Below are 27,245 nucleotides of genomic sequence, written 5' to 3'. Positions count from 1 at the left end.
TGGGTTTGGGGTTCTTTGCTCTTCTGCTTCTATTTCTTTCAGGTGTGCTGTTAGATTTTGTATTTGGGATTTTTCTTGTTTCTTGAGATAGGCCTGGATTGCAATGTATTTTCCTCTCAGGACTGCCTTCGATGCATCCCAAGACATTTGGATTGTTGTCTTTACATTTTCATTTGTTCCCATATACTTTTTAAAATTTTTCTCTAATTGCCTGGTTGACCCACTCATTCGTTAGTAGGGTGTTCTTTAACCTCCATGCTTTTGGAGGTTTTCCAGGCTTTTTCCTGTGGTTGATGTCAAGCTTCATAGCATTGTGGTCTGAAAGTATGCATGGTATGATCTCAATTCTTGTATACTTATGAAGGGCTGTTTTGTGACCCAGTATGTGATGTATCTTGGAGAACCTTCCATGTGCACTTGAGAAGAAATTATATTCTGTTGCTTTGGGATGCAGAGTTCTAAATATATCTATCAAGTCCATCTGATCTAATGTATCATTCAGGGACCTTGTTTCCTTGTGTATTTTGTGTTTAGATGATCTATCCATGATTATAAGTGTAGTATTAAAGTCCCCTGAAATTACCACATTCTTATCAATAAGGTTGCTTGTGTTTGTGATTAATTTTTTTCTATATTTGGGGGCTCCCATATTCGGCGCATAGACATTTATAATTGTTAGCTCTTCCTGACGGATAGACCCTGTAATTATTATATAATGCCCTTCTTCATCTTTTGTTATAGCCTTAATTTAAAGTCTAGTTTGTCTGATATAAGTATGGCTACTCCAGCTTTCTTTTGATTCCAGTAGCATGATAGATAGTTCTCCTTCCCCTCACTTTCAATCTGAAGGTGTCCTCAGGTCTAAAATGAGTCTCTTGTAGACGGCAAATAGATGGGTCTTGTTTTTTTTTTTTTTTAATCTATTCTGATACTCTATGTCTTTTGGTTGGAGCATTTAGTCCATTTACATTCAGTGTTATTACAGAAAGTTATGGGTTTAGAATCATTGTGATGTCTGTATGTTTCATGCTTGTAGTGATGTCTCTAGTACTTTGTCTCACAGGATCCCCCTTAGGATCTCTTGTAGTGCTGGTTTAGTGGTGATGAATTCCTTCATTTTTTGTTTGTTTGTTTGTTTGGGAAGACCTTTATCTCTCCTTCTATTCTAAATGACAGATTTGCTGGTAGAGGATTCTCAACTGCATATTTTTTTCTGTTCATCACATTGAAGATTTCCTGCCATTCCTTTCTTGCCTGCCAAGTGTCAGTAGAGAGATCCATCACTAGTCTAATCGGTCTCCCTTTATATGTTAGAGCATGTTTATCCCTAGGTGCTTTCAGAATTTTCTCTTTATCCTTGTATTTTGCCAGTTTCACTATGATATGTCATGCAGAAGATCGATTCAAGTTATGTCTGAAGGGAGTTCTCTGTGCCTCTTGGATGTCAATGCTTTTTTTCCTTCCGCAGATCAGGGAAGTTCTCAGCTATGATTTCTTCAGTACACCTTCAGCACCTTTCTCTCTCTCTTTCTCCTCTGGAATCCCAATTATGTGCATATTATTGCGTTTCATTGCATCACTTAATTTTCTAATTCTCCCCTCATACTCCTGTTTTTTTTAATCTCTCTTTTTCTCACTTCCTCTTTTTCCATAATTTTATCTTCTATTTCACCTATTCTCTCCTCTGCCTCTTCCACCCAAGCTGTGGTCACCTACGTTTTATTTTGCAGCTCATTTATACCATTTTTTAGCTCCTCCTGACTGTTTCTTAGTCCCTTGATCTCTGTAGTAATAGATTCTCTGCTGTCTTCTATGCTTTTTTCAAGCTCAGCGATTAATTTTGACTATTACTTTAAATTCATTTTCTGTTACGTTGCTTATATCGTTTTTGATCAGTTCGTTAGCTGTTGCTACTTCCTGGAGTTTCTTTTGAGATGAATTCTTCCATTTCGTCATTTTGGATAGTCGCTGGAGTTGTGCAGAACTGCAGGCCTCTTCCTCTGTGCTGTCTGGAGCAACTTGTGTTGGTGGGAGGGGCTGCAGTCAGACCTGATGTCTGCTCCCAACCCACCACTGTGGCCACAGTCAGACTGGTGTGTACCTTATCTTCCCCTCTCCCCGAGGCAGGACTCACTGTGGAGTGGTGTGGCCCCTGTCTGGGCTACTTGCACACTGCCAGGCTTGTGGTGCTGCTTCTATGGGATCTGCCGTATTATCCGGGGTGGATCTGCAGGGTGCACAGGGGCAGGAGGGGCAGACTCAGCTCATTTTGCCTTCGGTTTTCCACTTCAGGAGGGGCCCTGCAGCACTGGGAGGGAGGTAGACCGTCGGAGGGATGCATTCACAGAAGCACAGCGTTGAGTGTTTGTGCGGTGCAAGCAAGTTCAATGATGGGAAAGGGTTCCCTTTGGGATTTTGGCTGGGGGATGGGCGAGGGGGATGGCGCTGGTGAGCGCCTTTGTTCCCTGCCAAGCTGAGCTCTGTCTTCTGGGGCTCAATAACTCTCTCTCCTGTTGTCCTTTAGCCCTCCAGCTCTGGGAGCAGAGCTGTTGACTTATAGCATTCCAGATGTTAAGTCCCGCTGGGTGCCAGAGCACACTCTGTCCAGCCCCTCCACTTTTGCAAGCCAGACTCGTGGGCTTTGCCTTTCCAGGCAGGCTGCCCCTCCACTGCCCTGGCTCCCTCCCACCAGTGCGTGTAGCATGCACTGCCTCTCTGCCCTTCCTACCCTCTTCCGTGGGCCTCTTGTCTACACTTGGCTACAGAGAGTCCATTCTGCTATTCTTCTAGCATTCTTCTGGGTTATTTAGACAGATGTGGGTGGAATCTAAGTGATCACCAGGACGTGGTGAGCCCAGCATCCTCCTAGGCCGCCATCTTCTGCCAAGTCCCTCCTGAAATATTTATATGACAATTATGCTTAGTACTCAGTTTTCCATGTTCTGTGTGTTTTATGTTTGAGTCTGTCTAGTACTTAAGAAATAATATATATTAAAGTTTAGTTTTATTTTCACCTCCTCTTTTTAGTGTGATATTCTGGAGTAATTAATATAGGATAAAATATTGGGGGCTATTTTTTAAATATTTCACATGGTCTTTCATTATTTCCCTTTTTATGGATCAAGTGACTTTAGTTCTATCTTTCAAACTTACTGAAAATGATGGCAAATGTTGAGCAAAGGAACTATGTGAAGCTTCTAAAAAACTATCTTCTGTACATTTTAACAGTTTGATTTTTTTGTTTTAAATTAGCAATGAAGATAAACTATTGTTCAGTTGCCCATAACTCCTTAGACTAGTGTCCCTTAGTTATGAGAATTATGGCATTTTCTATCACTTCTTGAGAGTTGTTTTACTTATTTGCAGTTTCTTATAAGCTACTTTTCCCTTTTAAGATGATGATTCTGTTTGCCTCCTGTCCATGCGGAGTTCATAAACTTTGTTCATTCGGTTAAATGGTGGTAGAGGTGAGGGGTGATCGTGGAAATCATGTTATTTTTGTGTGTTTTATTGCTACAATACTTTCAGCTAAATTCTCACCTCCAAACCACAGGCTTTGAGAACACTGGCGTTACTGCTTCCCTTTTGTAAAACAGGAAAGGCAAGAAGTATCTGGTAAACACAGCAAAAATAGAAGAGGCAGGAGAGTAATGAAAATTTTATGGTTTCACTGTATATAAACACAATAACACTGGATTAATTAGAAGGCTGTTCTATCTAAATTTTAGAATATTTTAAGTAAATAAACTGTTACGTATTTCAAGTGCATATACCCTTAGCCAGCAAAGAATTGACCAGTAGAAGTTCTTATGGGACAATTATTTATGACCTTTTCCCTTGCCTCCTGTAAGAAGAACAACTTATACCTTTCCTCTATTGTGCTCCCATTACTATGTTGTATGTACCTTATTAGAGCATTAAACATGTTCCCCTTTACCATGTATTTGTATACATTTTTATTCTTTCCATTCACAGAGCATTTAAATGTCATGCTCATTTTTTTACATTTCCTAACATACTTAGCACAATAAATACTTAATTGAATATATTTTCATAAACCATTTAATTTTTTCTTCAGGTATACTTTGCCTTGTTAATTTGCACAGTAAGATGTTCCTGTCCATTAAATAAAGATAAATATTGTCTAATTGTGAATGACTATAAATTTGCTGTAAATGACCAGGATTTACATACATATTTCTTTTTAATTTTGGCTTGAAGTTTCTCTTAATAGAAGAGGTTTTTTTTTTTTTTTAATTTTTTTTTTCAACATTTATTTATTTTTGGGACAGAGAGAGACAGAGCATGAACGGGGGAGGGGCAGAGAAAGAGGGAGACACAGAATCGGAAACAGGCTCCAGGCTCTGAGCCATCAGCCCAGAGCCTGACGCGGGGCTTGAACTCACGGACCGTGAGATCGTGACCTGGCTGAAGTCGGACGCTTAACCGACTGCGCCACCCAGGCACCCCTAGAAGAGGTTTTTTATGTCTTTACAAGTCAGAGATTTATAGAGCTGGAAGGAAGCTGGTTTCTCATTTTGTAGTTAGATAAACCAAGGTGTATACACTTTATCTTGCCCATGGTCACACACAAAAAGTGGCAGAGCTGGAAATGATTTTTAGTCCAGTACTCTTTTTAGTCTACTACATTTTAGGGAAGACATTTTAGAGAAAGAAAGGCTTTATTAACTTGCTTATGTGAATAGAGTGGAAGAGAAAGTGGTCTATAAATCTTTAATGAAAAAGCAAAGGAATAATTGTTCATCCACTTCTTTTATAGAATATGAAAATCAAGTGTACTGAACTTATTAACCTTTTTTTTAATTTTTAAATTTTTTAAAAAATGTATTTATTTATTTTTGAGAGAGAGAGAGACAAAGTGAGAGCAGGGGAGGGGTAGAGAGAGAGGGACACACAGAATCCGAAGCAGCCTCCAGGCTCTGAAGTGTCAGCACACAGCCTGATATGGGGCTCAAACTCACAAACTGTGAGATCATGACCTGAGCCCAAGTTGGACACTCAAATTACTGAGCCATCCAGATGGCCTATGAACTTATTAACCTTTACATAATCTATATTGGAGAACAGTTTTACACTTAAACAACATATTGAAATCCTTCTAGAAATTCTACTACCATAGATTTTGTTTTATTTTATTATTTTATTTTATTTTACTTTACATATTTTCCCAAGCATATTTATGTATTTTTATTAAGTTTTCTTAATTTTTATTCCATCATAATTAATAGTACAGTGTTATATTAGTTTCAGATGTACATTATAGTGATTCAGCAATTCTGTACATCATCACTCAGTGCTCATCATGATTAGTATAGTCTTTTTGTTTTGTTTTGTTTTGTTTTGTTTTGTTTTGAACAGCAAGATGTTTATTTTCACAAAAAAATACTATCAGATAGTTAAAAAGAGTAATAGCGTTGGTTATGATGTTTCTGCCATCAAGCCTGTTCATTGAATTTGATGTTGATGTGAGTATAGAGTGGTACAGTGCTTTTTATTTTGTTTTCTTTTGTTTTGTTTTGTTCCAATTTTGGGAAATTTTTTAACTTAATTTATTTTTTAAATTTACATCTAAGTTAGCATATAGTGTAACAAGGACTTCAGAAGTAGATTCCTTAATGCCTCTTACCCATTTAGCCCATTCCCCTTCCCACAACACCTCCAGTAACCCTCTGTTTGTTCTCGATATATGAGTCTCTTATGTTTTTGTCTCCCTCCTTATTGTTAAATTATTTTTACTTCCCTTCCCTTATGTTCATCTGTTTTGTATCTTAAAGCCCTCATATGAGTAAAAGCATATATTTGTCTTTCTCTGACTAATTTCACTTAACATAATACCCTCCAGTTCCATCCATGTAGTTACAAATGGCAAGATTTCATTCTTTTTGATTGATGAGTGATACTCCATTGTATATATATACCACATCTCTTTATCTATTCATCCATCTATGGACATTTGGGCTCTTTCCATTCTTTGGCTATTGTTGATAGTGCTGCTATAAATATCGGGGTGCACATGCCCCTTCAAACAGCATACCTGTGTCCCTTGGATAAATACCTAGCAGTGCAATTGCTGGGTCGTAGAGTAGTTCTATTTTTAATTATTTGAGGAACGTCCATACTGTTTTCCAGAGTAGCTGCACTAGTTTGCATTCCCACCAGCAGTGCAAAAGAGATCCTCTTTCTCAACATCTTCACCAACATCTCTTGTTGACAGTGTTGTTAATTTTAGCTATTCTGACAGGTATGAGGTGGTTACCTCATTGTGGTTTTGATTTGTATTTCCCTGATGGTGAGTGATTTGAGCATTTTTTCTTGTGTTGGTTGGCCATCTGGATGTCTTCTTTGCAGAAGTGTCTATTCATGTCTTTTACCCATTTCTTCATTGGATTATTTGTTTTTGGGGTATTGTTTGATAAGTTCTTTATAGATTTTGGATACTAACCTCTTATCTGATATGTCACTTGAAAATATCTTCTCCCATTACATGGGTTGCCTTTTAGTTTTTCTGAGTGTTTCCTTCACTGTGCAGAAGGTTTTTATCTTCATGAGATCCCAGTACTTCATTATTGCTTTTGTTTCCCTTGCCTCCGGAGACGTGTTGAGTAAGAAGTTGCTGCAGCCAAGATCAGAGAGGTTTTTTCCTGCTTTTCTTCAAGGATTTTGATGGCTTCCTCTCTTACATTTAGGTCTTTCATCCATTTTGAGTTTATTTTTGTGTATGGTGTAAGAAAGTGGTGCAGGTGCATTTTTCTGCCTGCCACTGTCCAGTTTTCCCAGCACCACTTGCTGAAGAGACTTTCTTTATTCCATTGGATATTTTTTCCTGCTTTGTCAAAGATTAGTTGGCCATGCTTTTGTGAGTCCATTTCTGGGTTCTCTATTCTGTTCCATTTATCTGAGTGTCTGTTCTTGCACCAGTACCATACTGTCTTGATGATTACAGCTGTAATCATGATTAATATACTCTTAATCACCTTCACCTGTTTCACCCATCGCCACACCGACCTTGCCTCTGATATGTTGTATTTTAAATGAGTAACCTCAGTTAAAGTTATTTTTTCAACATTTTTTTACTGGAAGCATACTTAATAATACAGTGATATATATATATATATATATATATATATATATATATATATATTTAACATTACATCTAAGAAAAATAGAATACATATTTTCTTCAAGTACACACAGAAGAATCCTAAGTAAATCACATAAAAAGAGACATAACAAATATTACAAATTTAAAAAGACCAAAATCATACCAAGTATATACTCTTACCACAGTGGTACAAAACTAAACATCAACAATCTAACAAAGCTGGAAAATCTGCAATGTAATTATTAAATATTAATATGTAAATATTAAACAACACACTACTGCACAAACAGTGGGCCAAATAAGAATTCAATTGGCACCTCAAAATATGTCTCATAACAAAAGAAAAAGAAAACACAATATCCCAAAACCTGTGGGATGCAGCAAAAGAAGATGTTAGAGTAAAATTTATCCTATAAATGCTTGTTTTAAGAAAAAAAAAAGTTCAGGGCATCTGGGTGGCTCAGTCGGTTAAGCATCTGCTTAACTTCGGCTCAGGTCATGATCTCACGGTCCGTGAGTTCTAACCTGGCGTCAGGCTCTGTGCTGGCAGCTCAGAGCCTGGAGCCTGCTTCAGATTCTGTGTCTCCCTCTCTCTCTGACCCTCCCCCGTTCATGCTCTGTCTCTCTCTGTCTCAAAAATAAATAAACATTAAAAAAAATTAAAAAAAAAGAAAAAAAGTTCAACTTTGCCCAAGGACCAAACACCGTGCACTCCAGGCAAAGAGAGCCTCGTTGATGACTAGTTTGAAGGCTATAGCAGCTAAAACACAGCAGCAGAGTGCATCCACCACACACCAGAGACACTCCCTGAAGCACCAGGAACTGGACAGTATATCACCTCTGGAGGCAAGGGAAACAAAACAGAACCAAAAATCAACTATTGGGACCTCATGAAGATAAAAAGCTTGTGCACTGCAAAGGAAACAATCAACAAAACTAAAAGGCAACCAACGGAATGGGAAAAGATATTTGCAAATGACATATTGGACAAAGGGCTATTATCCAAAATCTATAAAGAGTTCACCAAACTCCACACCTGAAGAACAAATAACCTAGTGAAGAAATGGGCAGAAAACATGAATAGACACTTCTCTAAAGAAGACATCCAGATGGTCAACAGGCACATGGAAAGATGCTGAACGTTGCTCCTCATCAAGGAAAAACAAATCAAAACCACATTCAGATATCACCTCACGCCAGAGTGGCTAAAATGAACAAATTAGGAGACTATGGATGCTGGAGAGGACTTGGAGAAACGGGAACCTTCTTGCACTGTTGGTGGGAATGCAAACTGCTGCGGCCACTCTGCAAAACAGTGTGGGGGTTGCTCTTTTTCTGTATGCTTGCTGACACTTGTTGTTTCTTGTGTTGTTAGTTTTAGTCATTCTGACAGGTTTGAAGAGGTAACTCATTATGGTTTTGATGTGCATTTCCCTGATGATGACCAAATTAGAGTTTAAACCAAAGACTGTAACAGGAGATGAAGAAGGGCACCATATACTAATAAAAGGAACTATCCAACAAGAAAATCTGTTTTAAGTATCTATGCCCCTAACATGAAGCAATCAAACATATAAAACAATTAATAATAAACATAAAGGAACTCATTGATAATACACAATAAATGTAGCGGACTTTAACAGTACACATACATCAACGAACAGATCATGTAAGCAGAAAATCAGCAAGGAAACAATGGCTTTGAATGATACACTGGATGAGATGGACTTAACAGATATATCCAGAACATTCCACCCTAAAACAGCGGAATACACATTCTCTTCAATTGAACATAGAACATTCTCCAGAATACATCACATACTGTAAGGTCACAAATCAGGCCTCAGCAAATACAAAAAAGATTGAGATCATAGCATGCATATTTTCTGACCACAATGCTATGAACCTTGAAGTCAACCATGAGAAAATATTCAGAAAGACCACAAACACATGAAGGTTAAAAAACATGCTACTGAACAATGAATGGGTCAAGCAGGAAATTAAAGAAGAAATAAAAAATACATGGAAACAAAAGAAATGAAAACACAACAGTCTAAAACACTTCAGGTACAGCAAAGCCGTCATAAGAGGGAAGTATATAATAATACAGCTTATTTCAAAATGAAAGAAAAATCTAAAATAAACAACCTTACACCTAAAGGATCTCAAAAAAGAAAAACAAACCAAGCCTTAAGCCAGCAGAAGAAGGGAAAGAATAAAAATTATTGCAGAAGTAAATGATATAGAAACTAAAAACCAAAACAATAGAATAGATCAATGAAGCTAGGAGCTGGGTTTTTTTTGAAAAAGTTAATAAAATTGATAACCCCCTAGCCAGACTTATAAAAAATCACAGATGAGAGAGGATAAATAATAATGAACACTAGAGACATATAATTATAAGTAAAATATGAAAAATTATGCCAACAAATTGGACAACCTGGAAGGCATGGATAAATACCTAGAAACATAAAATCTACCAAAACTGAAACAGAAAGAAATAGGAAACTTGAACAGACTTATAAACAGCAAAGAAATTTCATCAATAATAAAAAAATCTCCCAACAAACAAAATCCAGGGTAAGGTGGCATCACAGGTAAATTCTACCAAACATTTAAGGAAGAGGTAATACCCATTCTTCTCAAACTTACCCAAAAATTAGTAATGGAAGGAATATTTCCAAATTCATTCTATGAGATCAGCATTATCCTGATACCAAAAACAGATAAACACTTCACTAAAAAAGAGAACTACAGACTAAAATCTGTGATGAACATAGATGCAGAAATTCTCAATAAAATACTAGCAAATTGAATCCCAACAGTACATTAAAATAATCATTCCCCACAATCAAATGGGATTTATTCCTGGGTTGCAAGTGGGGTTCAATATTGGAAAATCAATGTGAGATACCACATTAATAAAAGAAAGGATAAAAACCATATGATCCTTTCAATAGATGCAGAAAATGCATTTGACAAAGTACATTTTGCAAAGCATAACATCCATTCATGATTAAAACCTTCAACGAATAGGGTTAGAGGGAACGTACCTCAACATGATTAAGGCCATACATGAAAGACCCACAGCTAATATCATCCTCAATTGGGAAAAACTGAAATGTGTTCCTCTACCTTTAGGAACAAGACAAGGATGTCCACCCTCACCACTGTTATTTAATATACTATTGGACATCCTAGCCACAGAAATCAGACAACAAGAAATACATAACATCCAAATCAGCAGGGAAGAAATCAAACATTCACTATTTACAGATGACATGATACTCTATATAGAAAACCAAAAAGACTCCACCAAAAAATTACTAGAACAGATACACAAATTCATTAAAGTCACAGGATACAATATCAATGTACAGAAAACTGTTGCATATCTATATATCAATAATGAAGCAGCAGAATTAGATTCAAGGAATCAGTGCCATTTACAATTGCACCAAAACCCATAATAGGAATAAACCTAACCAAGAGGTGAAAGATCTGTACTGTGAAAACTATAAAACACTAATTAAAGAAAGAGGACACAAAGAATTGAAAAAACATTTAATTCGTAAGGATTAGAAGAATAAATATTATTAAAATGTCTATACTACCCAAATCAATTTACACATTGAATACATTCCCTATCAAAATACCACCAGAATTTTTCACAGAGCTAGAAAACACAGCTCTAAAATTTGTATGGAGCCACAAAAGACCCCAAATAGCCAAAGCAGTCTTGAAAAAGTCATGCAAAGCTGGAGGAATCACAATACCAAACATCAAGTTTTATTACAAAGTTGTAGTAATCAGGACAGTATAGTACTGGCATGAAAATAGACACATAGATCAATACAACAGAATAGAAAGCCCAGAAATGAGCCCACAACTCTATGGTCAATTAATCTTCAACAAAGCAGGAAAGAATATCTAGTGTAAAAAAGGGCAGTCACTTCAACAATTTGTGTTGGGAAAACTGGACAGCAACATACAGAAGAATGTTACTGGACCACTTTCTTACATCACACACAAAAATAAATTCAAAATGGATGAAAGTCCTAAATGTGAGACAGGAAACCATAAAAATCCTAGAAGAGAACTGAGGCAGTCACCTCTTTGACATCAGCCTTAGCAGCTTCTTACTAGGTGTGTCTCCTGAGGCAAGGGAAATGGAAGCAAAAATAAACTTTGGGGACTTGATCAAAATAAAAACCTTCTGTACAGTGAAGGAAACAATCAAGAAAACTAAAAGGCATCCTATGGAATGGAAGAAAATATTTTCAAATGACATATCTGATAAAGAATATCCAAAATATATAAAGAACTTGTACAACTCAACACCCCAAAAACTAATAATCCAAATAAAATATAGGCAGAAGACATGAATAGACATTTTTCCAAAGAAGACATACAAATGACCAACAAGACACATGAAAAGGTGCTCAACATCACTGATCATCAAGGAAATACGAATAAAAACTACAATAAGATATAATCTTACACCAGTCATAATGACTAAAATCAACAATACAAGATACAACAGGTTGGTGAAGATGTAGATAAAGGGGAACCCTCTTGTACTGTTGATGGGAATGCAAACTGGTGTAGCAATGGTGGAAAACAATATGGAAGTTCCTCAAAAAAGCTGAAAATAGAACCACCCTAGGATCCAGCAATTTCACTACTAAGTATTTACCCAAGTACAAAAAATATTTATTTGAAGGGATACATACACCCCAATATTTATAGCAGCATTATCAACAATAGACAAATTACTGAAAGTTCCCAAATGTCCATGGACTGATGAATGGATAAAGAAGCCATGGTATGCATGTATGTATGTATGTATGTATGTATGTATGTATGCTTAAGGACCTATGAAACATTTACAAAATAACATTAGTCTTATATAAATATTTATATATATGTATATATATTTACAATATATATATGTATTTTATATATATATATATATATATATATATATATATATATACAATTGCCATTTGCAATGACATGGATGGAGATAGAATATTATGCTTAGCAAAATAAAGAGTATACAAAAGAGAAATGCCATAAGATTTCACTCATAAATGGAATTTATGAAACAAAACAAACAAACATGGGGTGGGGGGGAGAGGCAAACCAAGAAATAGTTTCTTAACTATAAAGAACAAACTGATGGTTACCAGAGGGGAGGTGGTTGGGAGGATTGGGATAAATAGGTGATGGGGACTAAGGAGGGCACTTGGGATGAGCACTGGGTATTGTATGGACATGTTGAATCACTAAATTCTACACCAGAAACTAACATGCACCGTGTTTTAACTAACTGGAGTTTAAATAAAAACTTGGAGAAAAAAAAATTTTAAGTCCAATAAACAACTTAACATTATACCACAAGGAACTAGAAAAAGAAGAAACTTTGCTAAAATTAGTAGCAGAAAGAAATAACAAAGAAAAATCAGAAGTAAAATAGAGACCAAAATCAAATAAAGTAAAATAGAGCCCAGAATTCACAATAACATAACATTGAAAGTAAAGACCGATTTTTCCAAAAAAAGAAAAGAAAAGAAAGGAACGGAAAGGAAAGGAAAGGAAAGGAAAGGAAAGGAAAGGGAAAAAAAAAGAAAACTGACAAAACTTTAACCACACTAAGGATAAAATAGAGAAGATTCAAAAACCAAAATGAAAAATGGAAGAGAAAACAATACAACAGAGAACCACAGAAATACAAAGTGTGATAACAGATTATTGGTATCATAACTTTTGTAGCCTTGTGCCAAATTTTACTAGAAAAAGACTACAATGTCTAATCAAAGCTAAAAAGATACACTAGCAAATTCAGTAATTAAAATTGTACTCTTAGTCTTACTGTAGGGATTATTATTTGTTACCTGTTATCAAGGCAGTAAGTGTTCCTTAAGTATTTATGGGGTCCCCTGCATGGCTCAGTCGGTTGAGTATCCGACTTTGGCTCAGGTCATGATCTCACTGCCCATGACTTGAAGCCCTGCATCTGGCTCTGTGCTTGCAGCTCAGAGCCTGGAGCCTGCTTCAGATTCTGTGTCTCCCTCTCTCTCTGCCAGTCCCCCGCTCATGCTCTGTCTCTCTCTCTCTGTCAAAAATAAATAAACATTAAAAAAAAGTATTTATGGAACTCACTATTTATACTGAGGAAGTATAAATTGTAACATATATGACTGAATTAAAATGCTTATAGTATAATTAATAATAACTCTAATGGAATAAATGGTTTATCTCAGTCACATTATTAAAATTGAAATATAAATTTATGAATTATTAATCAATAGTTTCTAAACTTTAATGATTTGCCATCTGAGTACTGTAAGAAGAATAGGAAAATTGCCATTCTCTTGTATTCATGTACATTCAAAGAATTTGGAGTTTTTCTGGCATTTACTTAAAATGTATATTAAAAAAATAAGAAACTTGAAGTCTAGGTTAGATTAAATTAATCATTTTTATTAGTAGTGGTTTTCTACCAGTTAAGCTATCTAACTAAATACTCATTGTGTAAGTGGTCATTATTACCATAGCTCAGTATCATTTTTAAACTGGTTAACACTTATACATCCACTTAGAAAAAGTGGAAAATTATTCATATACAATTGTGAACTGTGGCTGAACTCATTTGCCTCTTAGCTATCAAGAAAATTCAGTGGATTTTGCTCTTTCATTTGTCATCTTTACTCCGCTTGTCATTCTGTCAAGGAGATCTTGCTACTCATTCATTTCTGAGGGAGGCTAAAAAGAAATAAGGTAAATTAAGTCATATTAAAACTACTTCCAGGGGCGCCTGGGTGGCGCAGTCAGTTAAGCGTCCGACTTCAGCCAGGTCACGATCTCGCGGTCCGTGAGTTCGAGCCCTGAGTCAGGCTCTGGGCTGATGGCTCAGAGCCTGGAGCCTGCTTCGGATTCTGTGTCTCCCTCTCTCTCTGCCCCTCCCCCGTTCATGCTCTGTCCTCTGTCCCAAAAATAAATAAATGTTAAAAAAAAAAAAAAAACTACTTCCATTTACTTAAAAGACAGTAGGAAAATATTGATACTTATGCTATAAAGCCATTTGATTGCATAAACAAATCAGCATTCTGTTCATACATTTCCTAGGAAAAACTACTTGTAATATTTTATCAGCATTTAGGATATTGCCATATTTACTATATTTTCATTTTCATTTCTGGGGAATCCACTTTGGTTATGCAAATCAGTCTGTTTATAAATTAAAAGTGACCATTTTGTATGCTTAAGAACCTGTGAAACATTTATAAAATTACATTAGTCCTATATAAGTTAGCCGATTTTTACCCCAGAAGTAATTATATCTTTTTTGCTTTAACTTGGTTGATCATATATGACAGTTTTCCTGGGATAGTTTTGGTTTATGCCTTTCACTCTCAAGTGACCTGATTTGGATAAACAAATTATATGGCCAACCTAGCTTTAACTCTCCTTAATGTCAGTTAAATTTTGTTGATGAATATATAATAAAACAGTATTGTTCCACTTCATTATTAAAAACTATTTTTTTCTGAAATAGGGATTTTGATGTTTTCCACAAATATTTATTTAATGCTATAAACATTGAAAAAGCAGCAACAGTTATATAAAGTTCAGGCATCAACATTGATTTTAATGAGGAAGAATGAGAAATAGTATAGTTATGAGCCAGGCTCTGGCGTACTGCCTGGATGCATCTCCTTACTTACCAGCTATGTTACACCTACTTTATGTTACCTTGGGAATTATGCTTAACCTCTTTCTGCCACAGTTTTCACCTCAGGGCTATTATGAAGGTTAATATGTGTGGCACATAGTAAGTAGTATGTGTAAGTATTAGCTGATATCATTAAGAATCTATATATCACTCTGACAATATATGTTTATCTTTGACCTTCCTATTAGCAACAAAGACCCCCATGAGTAAAATTTAAGGTGTATATTTCAGTATTGTAGAGGATCATTTCCTAAATTCTTTTTCATTCTTTCAACATCGCTACCTGTACTTTTCAGTAGTCTCTGAGAATCCACAGGAAAATGCAAAAGGTGAGATAGGTTTAATGAAGAGCAGTGTTTTTTTTTCTTATTAAATGTTAGTATATATATATATATATGTTGTACATATATATATATATATGTTGAAACACTTTGGTAAGAACAGAGGGGCCTATTATTTTGGGGCTAAACCATTGATTGTTTTTTAACAACTTTACTGAGGTATAACTGATCAAGAAAACACATGTATTTCAAGTATATAATTTAATGCTATGATATATTGACACACCAATGAAATGATCACAAAAATCAAGATAATCAACATATCCATTACCCTAAGTTTCTTCACGTCCCTTTATAATATTTCCCTCCTGCTCCACATTCCCAACTCACTATCTCCACCCCTGATTCCCTGACAACCACTGACCTGCTGTTTGACACTACACATTATTTTCCACTTTCTAGAAATGTTTATAAATGGAATCATACAGTATATAAACTTTGTTTGTTAAGTGTCTGACTTCAGTTCAGGTTATGATCTCACAGTTCATGGGTTCGGCCCTGTGTAGGGCCTTGTGCTGACAGCTCAGAGCCTGGAGCCTGCTTTAGATTCTGTGTCTCCCTCCCTCTCTGACCCTCCACCTCTCACTCTCCATCTCTCTCTCAAAAACAAATAAGCATTAAAAAAATAATGTATTTTAGTATTTTATTATTATTTTTAATTTAAGGAATAGAATTTATTGATTCATCACTTACATATAATACCCAGTGCTCATGCCAACAAGTGCCCACCTTAATGCCCATCACCCATTTAGTGCACCCCCAACCAAATACCCCTCTAGCAACCCTTAGTTTGTTCTCTGTATTTAAGAATCTTGTGGTTTGCCTCCCTGTTTTTATCTTATTTCTTCCCTTCCTGTATATTCATCTATTTTGTTTTTTTAAACTTTTTAAAATATTTATTTATTTTTGAGAGAGAGACTAAGTGCGAGCAGGGGAAGGGCTGAGAGAGAGAGACACAGAATCTGAAGCAAGCTCCAAGCTCTGAGCTGTCCACACAGAACCCAATGCAGGGCTCAAACTCACGAGAAATTAGATCATGACCTGAGCCAAAATCAGATGCTCAATTGACTGAACTACCCAGGGGCCCTGTTTTGTTTCTTAAATTCCACATATGAGTGAAATCATACGATACTTTCTTTCTCTGACTGACTTATATTGCTGAGCATAATACACTCTAGTTCCATCCACATTGTTGCAAATGGCAAGATTTCATTATTTTTGATGGCTGAGTATTATTCCATTGTATATGTATGTATGTATGTGTGTATGTATGTATGTGTATGTGTGTTGTAAATATATATACTACATTTTTTTAATCCATTTTCAGTCAATGGACATTTGGGCTGTTTCCATAATTTGGCTGTTGTTGATAGCTCTGATATAAACATTGGGGTGCATGTGCCCTTCAAATATTTTATATTCTTTGGATAAATACCTAGTAGTGCAATTGCTGGGTCATAAGGTAGTTCTATTTTTAATTTTTTGAGGAACTCCATACTGTTTTCCAGAGTGACTACACCAGTTTGCATTGCCACCAGCAGTGCAAAAGTGTTCCTCTTTCTCTGCATTCTCGACAACATCTGTTTTTTCCTGAGGTTTTAATTTTGTGTTTTCTATTCTGTTCCATGGATCTATGTGTCTGTTTTTGTTCCTATACCATATAGTCCTGATCACTATAGCTTTGAAGTCCAGAATTGTGATGCCTCCAGGTTTGCTTTTTTTGTTTGTTTTGTTTTCAAGATTGCTTTGACTATTTCGGGTCTTTTGTGGTTCCATAAAAATTTTAGGATTGTTTGTTCTAGTTCTATGAAAATGCTGGTCCTGTTTGGTTAGGGATCACAGTCAATGTGTAGATTGCTTTGGGTAACACAGACATTTTAACAGTATTTGTTCTTCCAATCCATGAGCATGGGACGTTTTCCCATTTCTATGTCTCATCTTCCATTTCTTTCCTAGGTGTTTTATAGTATTCAGAGTACAGATTTTTTTACCTCTTTGATTAGGTTGATTCCTAGGTATCTTATGGGTTTTGGTGCAATTGTAAATGGGATTGATTCTTTTATTTCTCTTTCTGCTGCTTCATTATTGCTATATAGAAATGCAACAGATTTCTGTACATTGATTTTGTATCCATCGCTTTTACTGAATTTGTGTATCACTTCTAGCAAGATTTTGTTGGAGTCTTTTCGGTTTTCCCAATATAGTATCATGTCATATGCACATAATGAAAGTTTTACTTTTTCCTTGACTATTTGAATGCCTTTTATTTTGTTTTCTGATTGCTTTGGCTAGAACTTCCAGTAGTATATTAAATGATACTGGTGAGGGGTGCCTGGGTGGCTCAGTCGGTTAAGCGTCTGACTTAGGTTCAGGTCATGACCTCACATTCATGTGTTTAAGCCCCGCATTGGGCTCTGTGCTGACAGCTAGTTCAGAGCCTAGAGTCTGTCTTCAGATTCTTTGTCTCCCTCTCTCTCTGTCCTCCCTCTACTCGTGCTCTCTCTCTCTCTCTCTCTCTCTCTCTCTCTCTCAAAAATAAATAAAAAACATAAAAAAATAAAAAGAAATAATAGTGGTGAGAGTGGATATCCCTGTTTTGCTCCTCACTGTAGAGAAACAATTTTCATTTTTTCCCTATTGAGGATGATATTAGCTGTGGGTTTTTCATATATGGCCTTTATCATGTTGAGGTATGTTCCCTCTAACCCTACTTTGTTGAGGGTTTTAATCATGAAATATATTGTACTTTGTCAAATGTTTTTTTTCTCATCTACTGAAATGATAATATCATTCTTATCCTTTCTTTTATTAATGTGGTGTATCACATTGATTGATTTGTGAATATTCAACCACCCTTACAACCCAGGGATAAATCCCACTCGATCATGGTGTATTTTCTTTTTAAAGTGCTGCTGAATTTAGTTACTTACTATTTTGTTGAGAAATTTTGCATCTATATTAATCAATGATACTGTCCTGTTTCCTTTTTTTTTTTCTTATAGTATCTTTATAGGGGTTTAATACTGGGGCAATACAGCCTTCATGAAATGAGTTTGAGAATATTCCTCTTCTTCAATTTTTGTAAGAGTTTTGGAAGGATAGGCATTAATTTTCTTCAAATATTTCATATATTCACGAGTGAAACTATCTGAGATTTTCTCTGTTACAAGATTTTTTATTAACTACTTCAGTCTCTTTACACATTATTATTGGTATTTTCAGGCTTTCTTTTTCTTCATTATTCAGTTTTGGTAAGATATGTGTATCTAGGAATTTATCTGTTTCCTTTAAATATTCCAGTTTGTTGGCATATAAGTTTTCATAGTATTCTCATGATCCTTTTTATTTCTGTGGCATCATATGTAACGTCACCTCTTTTTTTTTTATTTAATTTATTTGAGTTTTCTTTTTTATTTTTATTGGTCTGGCTAACGGTTTGTCAATTTTATTTATAATTTCAAAAAGCCAGCTCTTAGTTCTTGATCTTTTCTACTGTTTTTCTGGTCCCTATTTCATGTATTTCTGCTTTGATCTTTATTATATCCTTCCTTCTGCTCTGGGGCTTTGTTTTCCTTTTTTTTTTCTTCTTTTTTTTCTAGTTCTTTGAGGTATAAGGTTGAGTTATTAAAGATCTTTTAGTTTTCTTTTCTTTTTTTGAGATCTTTCTTTTTTCTTAGTGTAGGCATTCTTTTTTATAAACTTTCCTTTTAGACTTGCTTTTGCTGCATCTCATAAAGTTTTGGTGGTTTTTTAAAGCTTATTTATTTATTTTGAGAAAGACAGAGAGAGTGCAAGCAGGACAGAAGGAGAGAGAGAGAATCCCTAGCAGGTTCTGCATTGTCAGCACAGAGCCAAATGCAGGGCTCGAACTCATGAATGGTGAGATCACGACCTGAGCCAAAATCAAGAGTTGGATGCTTAACCAACTGAACCATCCAGGTGCCCCAATTGTGGTATGGTTTATTTACATTTTTATCTGTTTATATTTACCATTTGATTTTTTTTGACTCATTGGTTGTTCAGGAGTTATATTGTCTTGTTATTCGATTTTTTTCTGACAAGAAATCTTCTGTTATTCTTATCATTTTTTCACTATATGTAACGTGTCTTTTTTTAATCTCTATTTGCTTTTAACATTCTCTCTGCCTTGGATTTTGAGATTTGGTTTGATGTCCTTGATATATATATATCTATATATGTCTATATATATCTATATAGATATATATAGATATTTATATATATCTTGTATTTGTACTTCATTGAACTTGAACTTGTTGGGTCTGTAGGTTTATGGTTTCTGCCAAATTTGATAATTTTGGAAATATTATTCCCTCACATATTTTTCCTTCCTTTTCTTTACTTCAGGGATACCGGTTGCAATTGTGTATTATACTGCTTGACGTTTTCTCACAGATGCTCTGTTTCTCACAAGATGCTCTGTTCTTTTGCCTGTTTTACACTCTGTATTTCTTTTTGATGGCATCTATTGTTGTGTCTTCCCCAATATTTTTACCTTGCATATCAAATTTTCTTTTAATCCCATTCATTTTATTTTTTGTCTCAAATTTTAGTTTTTTATCTCTAGAAATTTGATTTGTGGCTTTTTATATCTTCTCTGTCTCTAATTTTTAACATATGGAATGGAGTTATAATGACCATTTTAACATCCTTATCTGCTAATTCTGACATATGTATCAATTCTGGGTCATTTTTGATTGATTGGTTGGTTTCTTCTTATTATATGTTATTTTTAACATATAATGTTATGCCATTAACATATAATGTAATGCCTGACGATTTTTTATAAGAAGCCAGACAATGTGAATTTTGCCTTACTGTGTGCTGGAAACTTTTGTATTCTTATACATATTCTTGAACATTATTCTGGGGCACAATTAAGTTAGGTGAAACAATCTGATGCTTTGGATTCTCCCTTTTAAGATCTTTTTAGGGATATCTGGGTGACTCAGTTGGTTAAGTGACTCACTTCGACTCAGGTCATCATCTCATGGTTCATGAGTTTGAGCCCGTGGGACTGTGCTGACAGCTCAGAGCCTGGAGCCTGCTTCAGATTCTGTGTCTCCCACTCTCTCTGCCCCTCCCCCACTCATGCTCTGTCTCTCTCTTCTTCAAAAATAAATAAACATTAAAAAATAAATAAATAAGATTTTTAGGCAGGATCAGAACAATGTTTAGAGATACACAGTACTCAGGCTGGTTAACTCCAGGTACTTCATGAATTGTGAGATTTTCCAGCCTGGCTTGTGGAAACAGGCAGTGTTTTTATGTCCATCCTCCATGAGTTCTGATTTCCTTCTAAACCTTTAAAATAATTCTTTTCACAGTTGTAGGTTTATCAGTAATCTGCTGAATATTTGAGGAGACCTCTACAGGTCTCTGTAGTCTTTTCTCTGCTCCTCTCACCACGCTAGTAGTCAATCATGCTAATCTATCTGCCTTGGTCCCCCCTGACTCCCAGTTTTGTCTCATCAACTCAGAGAATCTGCCAGGCTCTGTCTGAGTTTCCTTTACCTACACAACAGTCTGAAAACTCTCAAGGTGGTAAGTTTGGGCAATCATAGGGCTTGTTTGATTTGTTCCCAGTCTGTTGGGAATCGCTTTCTTTTGTTGCCTAATATTTGATCTCTAGAAAACTGTTGTTTGTTGTATTTTGTTAATGAATTTATTAACTTATTAATTAATTTGTTTATTTTTGTGTTGGGAGGGGGTATTGTTTCAAACAGGTGGATGAATCCAATCTCTGATAGTCTATTTTGGCCAGAGGTAGAAGTCCTTGGACTATGGAACTTTTATCATTTTTATGACTATCATTTAGGTCTGTTTTATTGAAGTAATTCACTGTTATTTTATTTTCTAAATTATTTTCCCATTCATTTTTTCATATTTGTCCTTTTTCCAATAGATTTTGATTGGTTGTTTTACTCTCTTATATACTTTTATTATTCTTCAAATTCTGATGTAACTACTTAGAGTCTTTAGTTTCACTACTTATGCTATGGATGACTGTTTCTATTTTATATGATGCTTGTTAAGGAGAGTTCACTTCTCCATTTCCTAAAAGATGTTTGATAAAGATAGTTTGTATTTAAAATTGTGTTTTACTATCAAGTTATAGTACATTTACAACTTGTTATTAACACAGAGGTAAACTATCAAGTTGTAGTAAATTTACAACTTCTTATAACAGAAATAAATAAGCATATTCACAGTTACTCTGTGAGAAACTTAGGATATTCTGACCATTAAAGAGTGCTAGCCATCACCTGCTAGCCTTGAATTTATGTTTTGCTTTCTTTAGTATTTTACACATAAACCCCCAATTATTGGGAGTGTGTTAACAACATGGGGTTCTCCCTTCTATGTTGTACATTTCTACACTATATAAAAGTGTAGAAATTTCTATATAAAAGTATACCTTTATACTTTGGGGCCCAGCTTACCAGCAAAGATCTTTTCTCCTCTTGACCATTTCACACATTCTAGGATAACTCCTGCTACTTTATATTTTCTTCCTCTCCCACTAACCACATTCCAGTTCCACAGATTTGGTGTCCTCTGATTTAGAAATGATAAATAATGGTTTACCATATATCAAAAAATCTGTTTGAAGATTCTGACAGTTATCTGTGCAGAGTATAGGTTAGTTTTTCCTGTATATAGGTCAATTAAAACTGATCACAAAGCTACTGGTGCTTTTATATTTTAAGAAAATATGAAATAATACATTTTACTAAAACTTTTACTGCTATACAGTTTCACATATGTGTGTATGTGTGTGTGTGTATATATATATGTATATATATATTTTTTTTTCATTTTAATATATAGGATTTACTCTCCCATATGCTACATATGGACCCACATCAGCGGTACACTACAGAACAAGTATTAAAACACTCATGGATAACCCACAGAGATCAGTTGCTGAATGATCAGCCAAATAGATATGATGCATCACATGTCATTAAGGTAAAACAAACACTTTTTATGCATCTTCTAATTGTTTGATAAAGCTATTGCGTGCCATTTACTGATAACACATATAATTACCTTAAATATCTTTATTTTTAAAAATGTATTTATAGGTTCTTTGTTTTTGTTTTAAATAACAACTGTGGATTCTTGTTAATCTTCTTTACCTATTGCCTTTCAGATGATAAATAAAAATTCCTTAATTGTATTTAACTTTCTCTTTAGACACTGGGGCTAAGAGTATACTAAATGTAGGTTTTATATGTAAAGAAAATATTGCTATTGGTTCCTAAGTAACCATGGTTGCAAATTCCCATATTTATAGACATTGAATCTAGATGGAAAATTTAGTGTTTCATGCATTCATCTGTTGATGAACACTTAGATTGTTTCTATGTCTTGGCTATTGTGAATAATGCTGCACTGAACATGGGAGAACAAAGATCTCTTTGAGGATAAATATTGTGGTGGACAAATATCCAGTGGAATACTATTCAGCTTTAAAAATTAGATCCTGTCATTTGCAACAACACGGATGAACCTGGAAGACATGCTAAATGAATAGGCCAGACACAGAATATATATATATATATATATATATATATATATATATATATAATCTCTCTTATAGGTGGAATCTAAACCAGTTAAATATATAAAAGCAGAGAGTAGAAAGGTTGTTACCAGGGGCAGGGAAGAGGGTAAAATGGGGAGATGTTGGTCAAAATACAAAGTTGCAGTTATGTAGGATGAATAAGTCTAGATATCTAATGTACACCATGATGACTATAGTTAATAATACTGTATTAAATATTGGATGGGTGCCTGGGTGGCTCAGTTGGTTAAGTGTTAGACTTTGGCTCAGGTCATGGTTTGTGAGTTCAAGCCCCACATCAGGCTCTGTGCTGATACCTCAGAGCCTGGAGACTGCTTCAGATTCTGTCTCCCTCTCTCTCTCTCTCTGCCACTCCCCTGTTCTCTCTCTCTCTCTCTCTCTCTCTCTCTCTCTCTCTCTCTCTCTCTTTTAAAAATACACAAATATTAAAAATTTTTAAGAAGGGGCGCCTGGGTGGCTCAGTCGGTTAACCGTCCGACTTCAGCTCAGGTCACAATCTCTCAGTCCGTGAGTTCGAGTCCCGCGTCAAGCTCTGGGCTGATGGCTCAGAGCCTGGAGCCTGCTTCCAATTCTGTGTCTCCCTCTCTCTCTGCCCCTCCCCCGTTCATGCTCTCTCTGTCTCAAAAATAAATAGATGTTAAAAAAATTGAAAAAAAATTTGTTAAATGTTGGAAATGAAATTTGCTAAGAGTAGATTTCACGTGCTTTCATCAAAACAATATGATAACTATGTGATTTGTTCATTAGCTTGACTATAGTAATCATTGTACTATGTATATGCACATCAAAATGTGTTCCATGTCTTAAATATATACAACTCATATTAAAAACAAAATTCTTGTTCCTTCTATCCCGACTTTCTTGAGGGTTTTTATTAAGAAAAGATGCTGAATTTTGTCAAATGCTTTTTCTGCATCGATTGACAGGATCATATGGTTCTTATCTTTTATTAATGTGATGTATCACGTTGATTGATTTGTGAATGTTGAACCAGCCCTGCAGCCCAGGAATGAATCCCACTTGATCATGGTGAATAATTCTTTTTATGCTGTTGAATTTGATTTGCTAGTATCTTTTGAGACTTTTGCATCCATATTGATCAGGGATATTGGCCTGTAATTCTCTTTTTTTACTGGGTCTCTGTCTGGTTTAAGAATCAAAATAATGCCGGCTTCATAGAAAGTCGGTATAGAAGGAACATACTTAAACATCATAAAAACCATTTATGAAAACCCACAGCTAATATCATTCTCAATGGGGAAAAAGTGACAGCTTTCTCCCTGAGATCAGGAACACGACAGGGATGTCCACTCTCACCGCTATTGTTTAACATAGTGTTGGAAGTTCTAGCATCAGCAATCAGACAACAAAAAGATATCAAAGGCATCCAAATTGGCAAAGATGAAGTCAAGCTTTCACTTTTTGCAGAGAACATGATACTATACATAGAAAACCTGATAGACTCCACCAAAAGTCTGCTAGAACTGATACATGAATTCAGCAAAGTCGCAGGATACAAAATCAACGTACAGAAATCAGTTGCATTCTTATACACTAATAATGAAGCAACAGAAAGACAAATAAAGAAACTGATCCCATTCACAATTGCACCAAGAAGCATAAAATACCTAGGAATAAATCTAACTAAAGATGTAAAATATCTGTATGCTGAAAACTATAGAAAGCTTATGAGGGAAATTGAAGAAGATACAAAGAAATGGAAAAATATTCCGTGCTCATGGATTGGAAGAATAAATATTGTTAAAATGTCAATACTACCCAACTATCTATGCATTCAATGCAATCCCAATCAAAATTGCACCAGCATTCTTCTCGAAGCTAGAAAAAGCCATCCTAAAATTCATATGGAACCACAAAAGGCCCGAATAGCCAAAGTAATTTTGAAGAAGAAGACCAAAGCAGGAGGCATCACAATCCCAGACTTTAACCTCTACTACAAAGCTGTAATCATCAAGCAGCATGGTATTGGCGCAAAAACAGACACACAGACCAGTAGAATAGAATAGAAACCCCAGAACTAGACCCACAAATGTATGGCCAACTAATGTTTGACAAAGCAGGAAAGAATATCCAATGGAAAAAAGACAGTCTCTTTAACAAATGGTGCTGGGAAAACTGGACAGAAACATGCAGAAGAATGAAACTAGACCACTTTCTCACATCATTCACAAAAACCAACTCAAAATGGATAAAGGACCTGAATGTGAGACAGGAAGCCATCAAAACCCTAGAAGAGAAAGCAGGAAAAAACCTCTCTGACCTCAGCCGCAGCAATTTCTTACTTAACACATCTCCAAAGGCAAGGGAATTAAAAGCAAAAAGGAACTATTGGGACCTCATGAGGCTGCAAAGCCTCTGCACAGGAAAGGAAACAATCAACAAAACTAAAAGGCAACCAACGGTATGGGAAAATATATTTGCAAATGACATACCGGTCAAAGGGCTAGTATCCAAAATATAAAGAGCTCACCAAACTCCACACCCGAACAACAAATAATCCAGTGAAGAAATGGGCAGAAAACATGAATAGACACTTGTCTAAAGAAGACATTCAGATGGCCAAAAGGCATATGAAAAGATGCTCAACGTCGCTCCTCATCAGGGAAAAACAAATCAAAACCACACTCAGATATCACCTCACGACAGTCAGAGTGGCCAAAATGAACAAATCAGGAGACTATAGATGCTGGAGAGGATGTGCAGAAACGGGAACCCTCTTGCACTGTTGGTGGGAATGCAAACTGGTGCAGCTGCTCTGGAAAACAGTGTGGAGGTTCCTCAGAAAATTAAAAATAGACCTACCCTATGACCCAGCAATAGCACTGCTAGGAATTTGCCCAAGGGATACAGGAGTGCTGATGCATAGGGGCACTTGTACCCCAGTGTTTATAGCAGCACTCTTAATGATAGCCAAAATATGGAAAGAGCCTAAGAGTCCATCAACTGATGAATGGATAAAGAAATTGTGGTTTATATACACAATGGAATACTACATGGCAATGAGAAAGAATGAAATATGGCCTTTTGTAGCAACGTGGATGGAACTGGAGAGTATTATGTTAAGTGAAATAAGTCAGAGAGAGAAAGACAGATACTATATGTTTTCACTCTTATGTGGATCCTGAGAAACTTAACAGAAGTCTATGGGGGAGGGGAAGAAAAAAAAAAGAGGTTAGAGCGGTAGAGAGCCAAAGCATAAGAGACTCTTAAAAACTGAGAACAAACTGAGGGCTGATGGGGGGTGGGAGGGAGGGGAGGGTGGGTGATGGGTATTGATGAGGACCCCTTTTGGGATGTGCACTGGGTGTTGTATGGAAACCAATTTGACAATAAATTTCATTTAAAAAAAATTTAAAAAGGAATAAACTATGTTGACTTAAGAAAAAAAACATAACAGAGTTATGATAGTTCTGTAATGTGTGTGTCTATTGTGACTGGACATGAAATCTTTGTTAGTTGATAAAAAAAAAAAAACATTCTTGGGGCATCTGGGTGGCTCAGTCATTTGAGCGTCAGACTTCAGCTCAGGTCATGATCTCACAGCACATGGGTTCAAGCCCACCTCAGGCTCTGTGCTGACAACTCAGAGGCTAGAGCCTACTTCGGATTCTGTGGCTCCCTCTCTCTCTGCCCCTCCCCCACTCACACTCTGTCTCTCTCTGTCTCTCAAAAACACATTTTAAAATAGTTTAAAAATTTTTAAATAAAATTCTTAAAGCATTTAAAACAAATTACATGAGTGATGAAAGTCTGATAAAAATAATACATTTTAGTGTTTTAAAAATTTGTAAGCAGCATAGTCATTGAAATTAAAAAAATGTACAAGGTATATTCAGATATTAATTCGTGAAAGAAACATTAATGCATAGATCAAGTATACTCAATTATTTTCCTAAGAAATAAGGTTGTATTGTAGTTAACTCTCTCATGATATAATGTGGAAATTTTTTACCTCCAGAGATTGTTATTCAGATTGTCTTATTTCTCATTATTTTAGGGAGTAGTGGTCACCACATGTTCTGCCCTGACTCACAAGACCTTTCAACCAGTCCTTGAGCCTGTTGCTGCTTCAAACTTAGCTCAGCGACGGAGCATGAAAAAACGAACATCAACTGGCCTATAAGATTTCTAGTGTTCCTCAGCCAGACTGGATGAAGAGAAAACTAAATGTGTGGCTTTTTGCCTAATCTTATATCAAAGGCATTGTTTTCTGGTACATTACTTGAATATTCTGTTTAAGCCTCCTTTTTTAGGGAGATGAGATAAAAAAAAATACACAGGTCCACAGTATTCATACTCTATGTTGTTTTGTAGTGGTGTCCAAGTGTTTAAATATATAATTGGTGTCTACAAGGTCCTAACAACTTCTCTGCACACTAACTTGTAAAGTTCCTTTCAAATAAAGTTATTTTA

The 27,245-nt window shown here is 35.7% G+C and overlaps 1 protein-coding gene across 1 annotated transcript in view; it reads left to right on the top strand.

Annotated features, from left to right (window-relative positions):
* The window catches only part of RPS6KA6 (ribosomal protein S6 kinase A6), a 181,125-nt gene extending 154,170 nt beyond the window's left edge, over positions 1–26,955 (top strand). The window contains exons 21-22 of the mRNA XM_047843898.1: positions 22,052–22,192; positions 26,830–26,955. Coding sequence (XP_047699854.1) covers positions 22,052–22,192; positions 26,830–26,955 — 267 coding nt within the window. The remainder of the gene's footprint in view (positions 1–22,051; positions 22,193–26,829) is intronic.
* Positions 26,956–27,245: the final 290 nt, after the last annotated feature.

Source organism: Prionailurus viverrinus, chromosome X (genome assembly GCF_022837055.1).
Source record: "Prionailurus viverrinus isolate Anna chromosome X, UM_Priviv_1.0, whole genome shotgun sequence".
NCBI lineage: Eukaryota > Metazoa > Chordata > Mammalia > Carnivora > Felidae > Prionailurus > Prionailurus viverrinus.
Note: the sequence above shows the minus strand (reverse complement) of the source record. Positions and strands in the feature narration are given on the sequence as shown.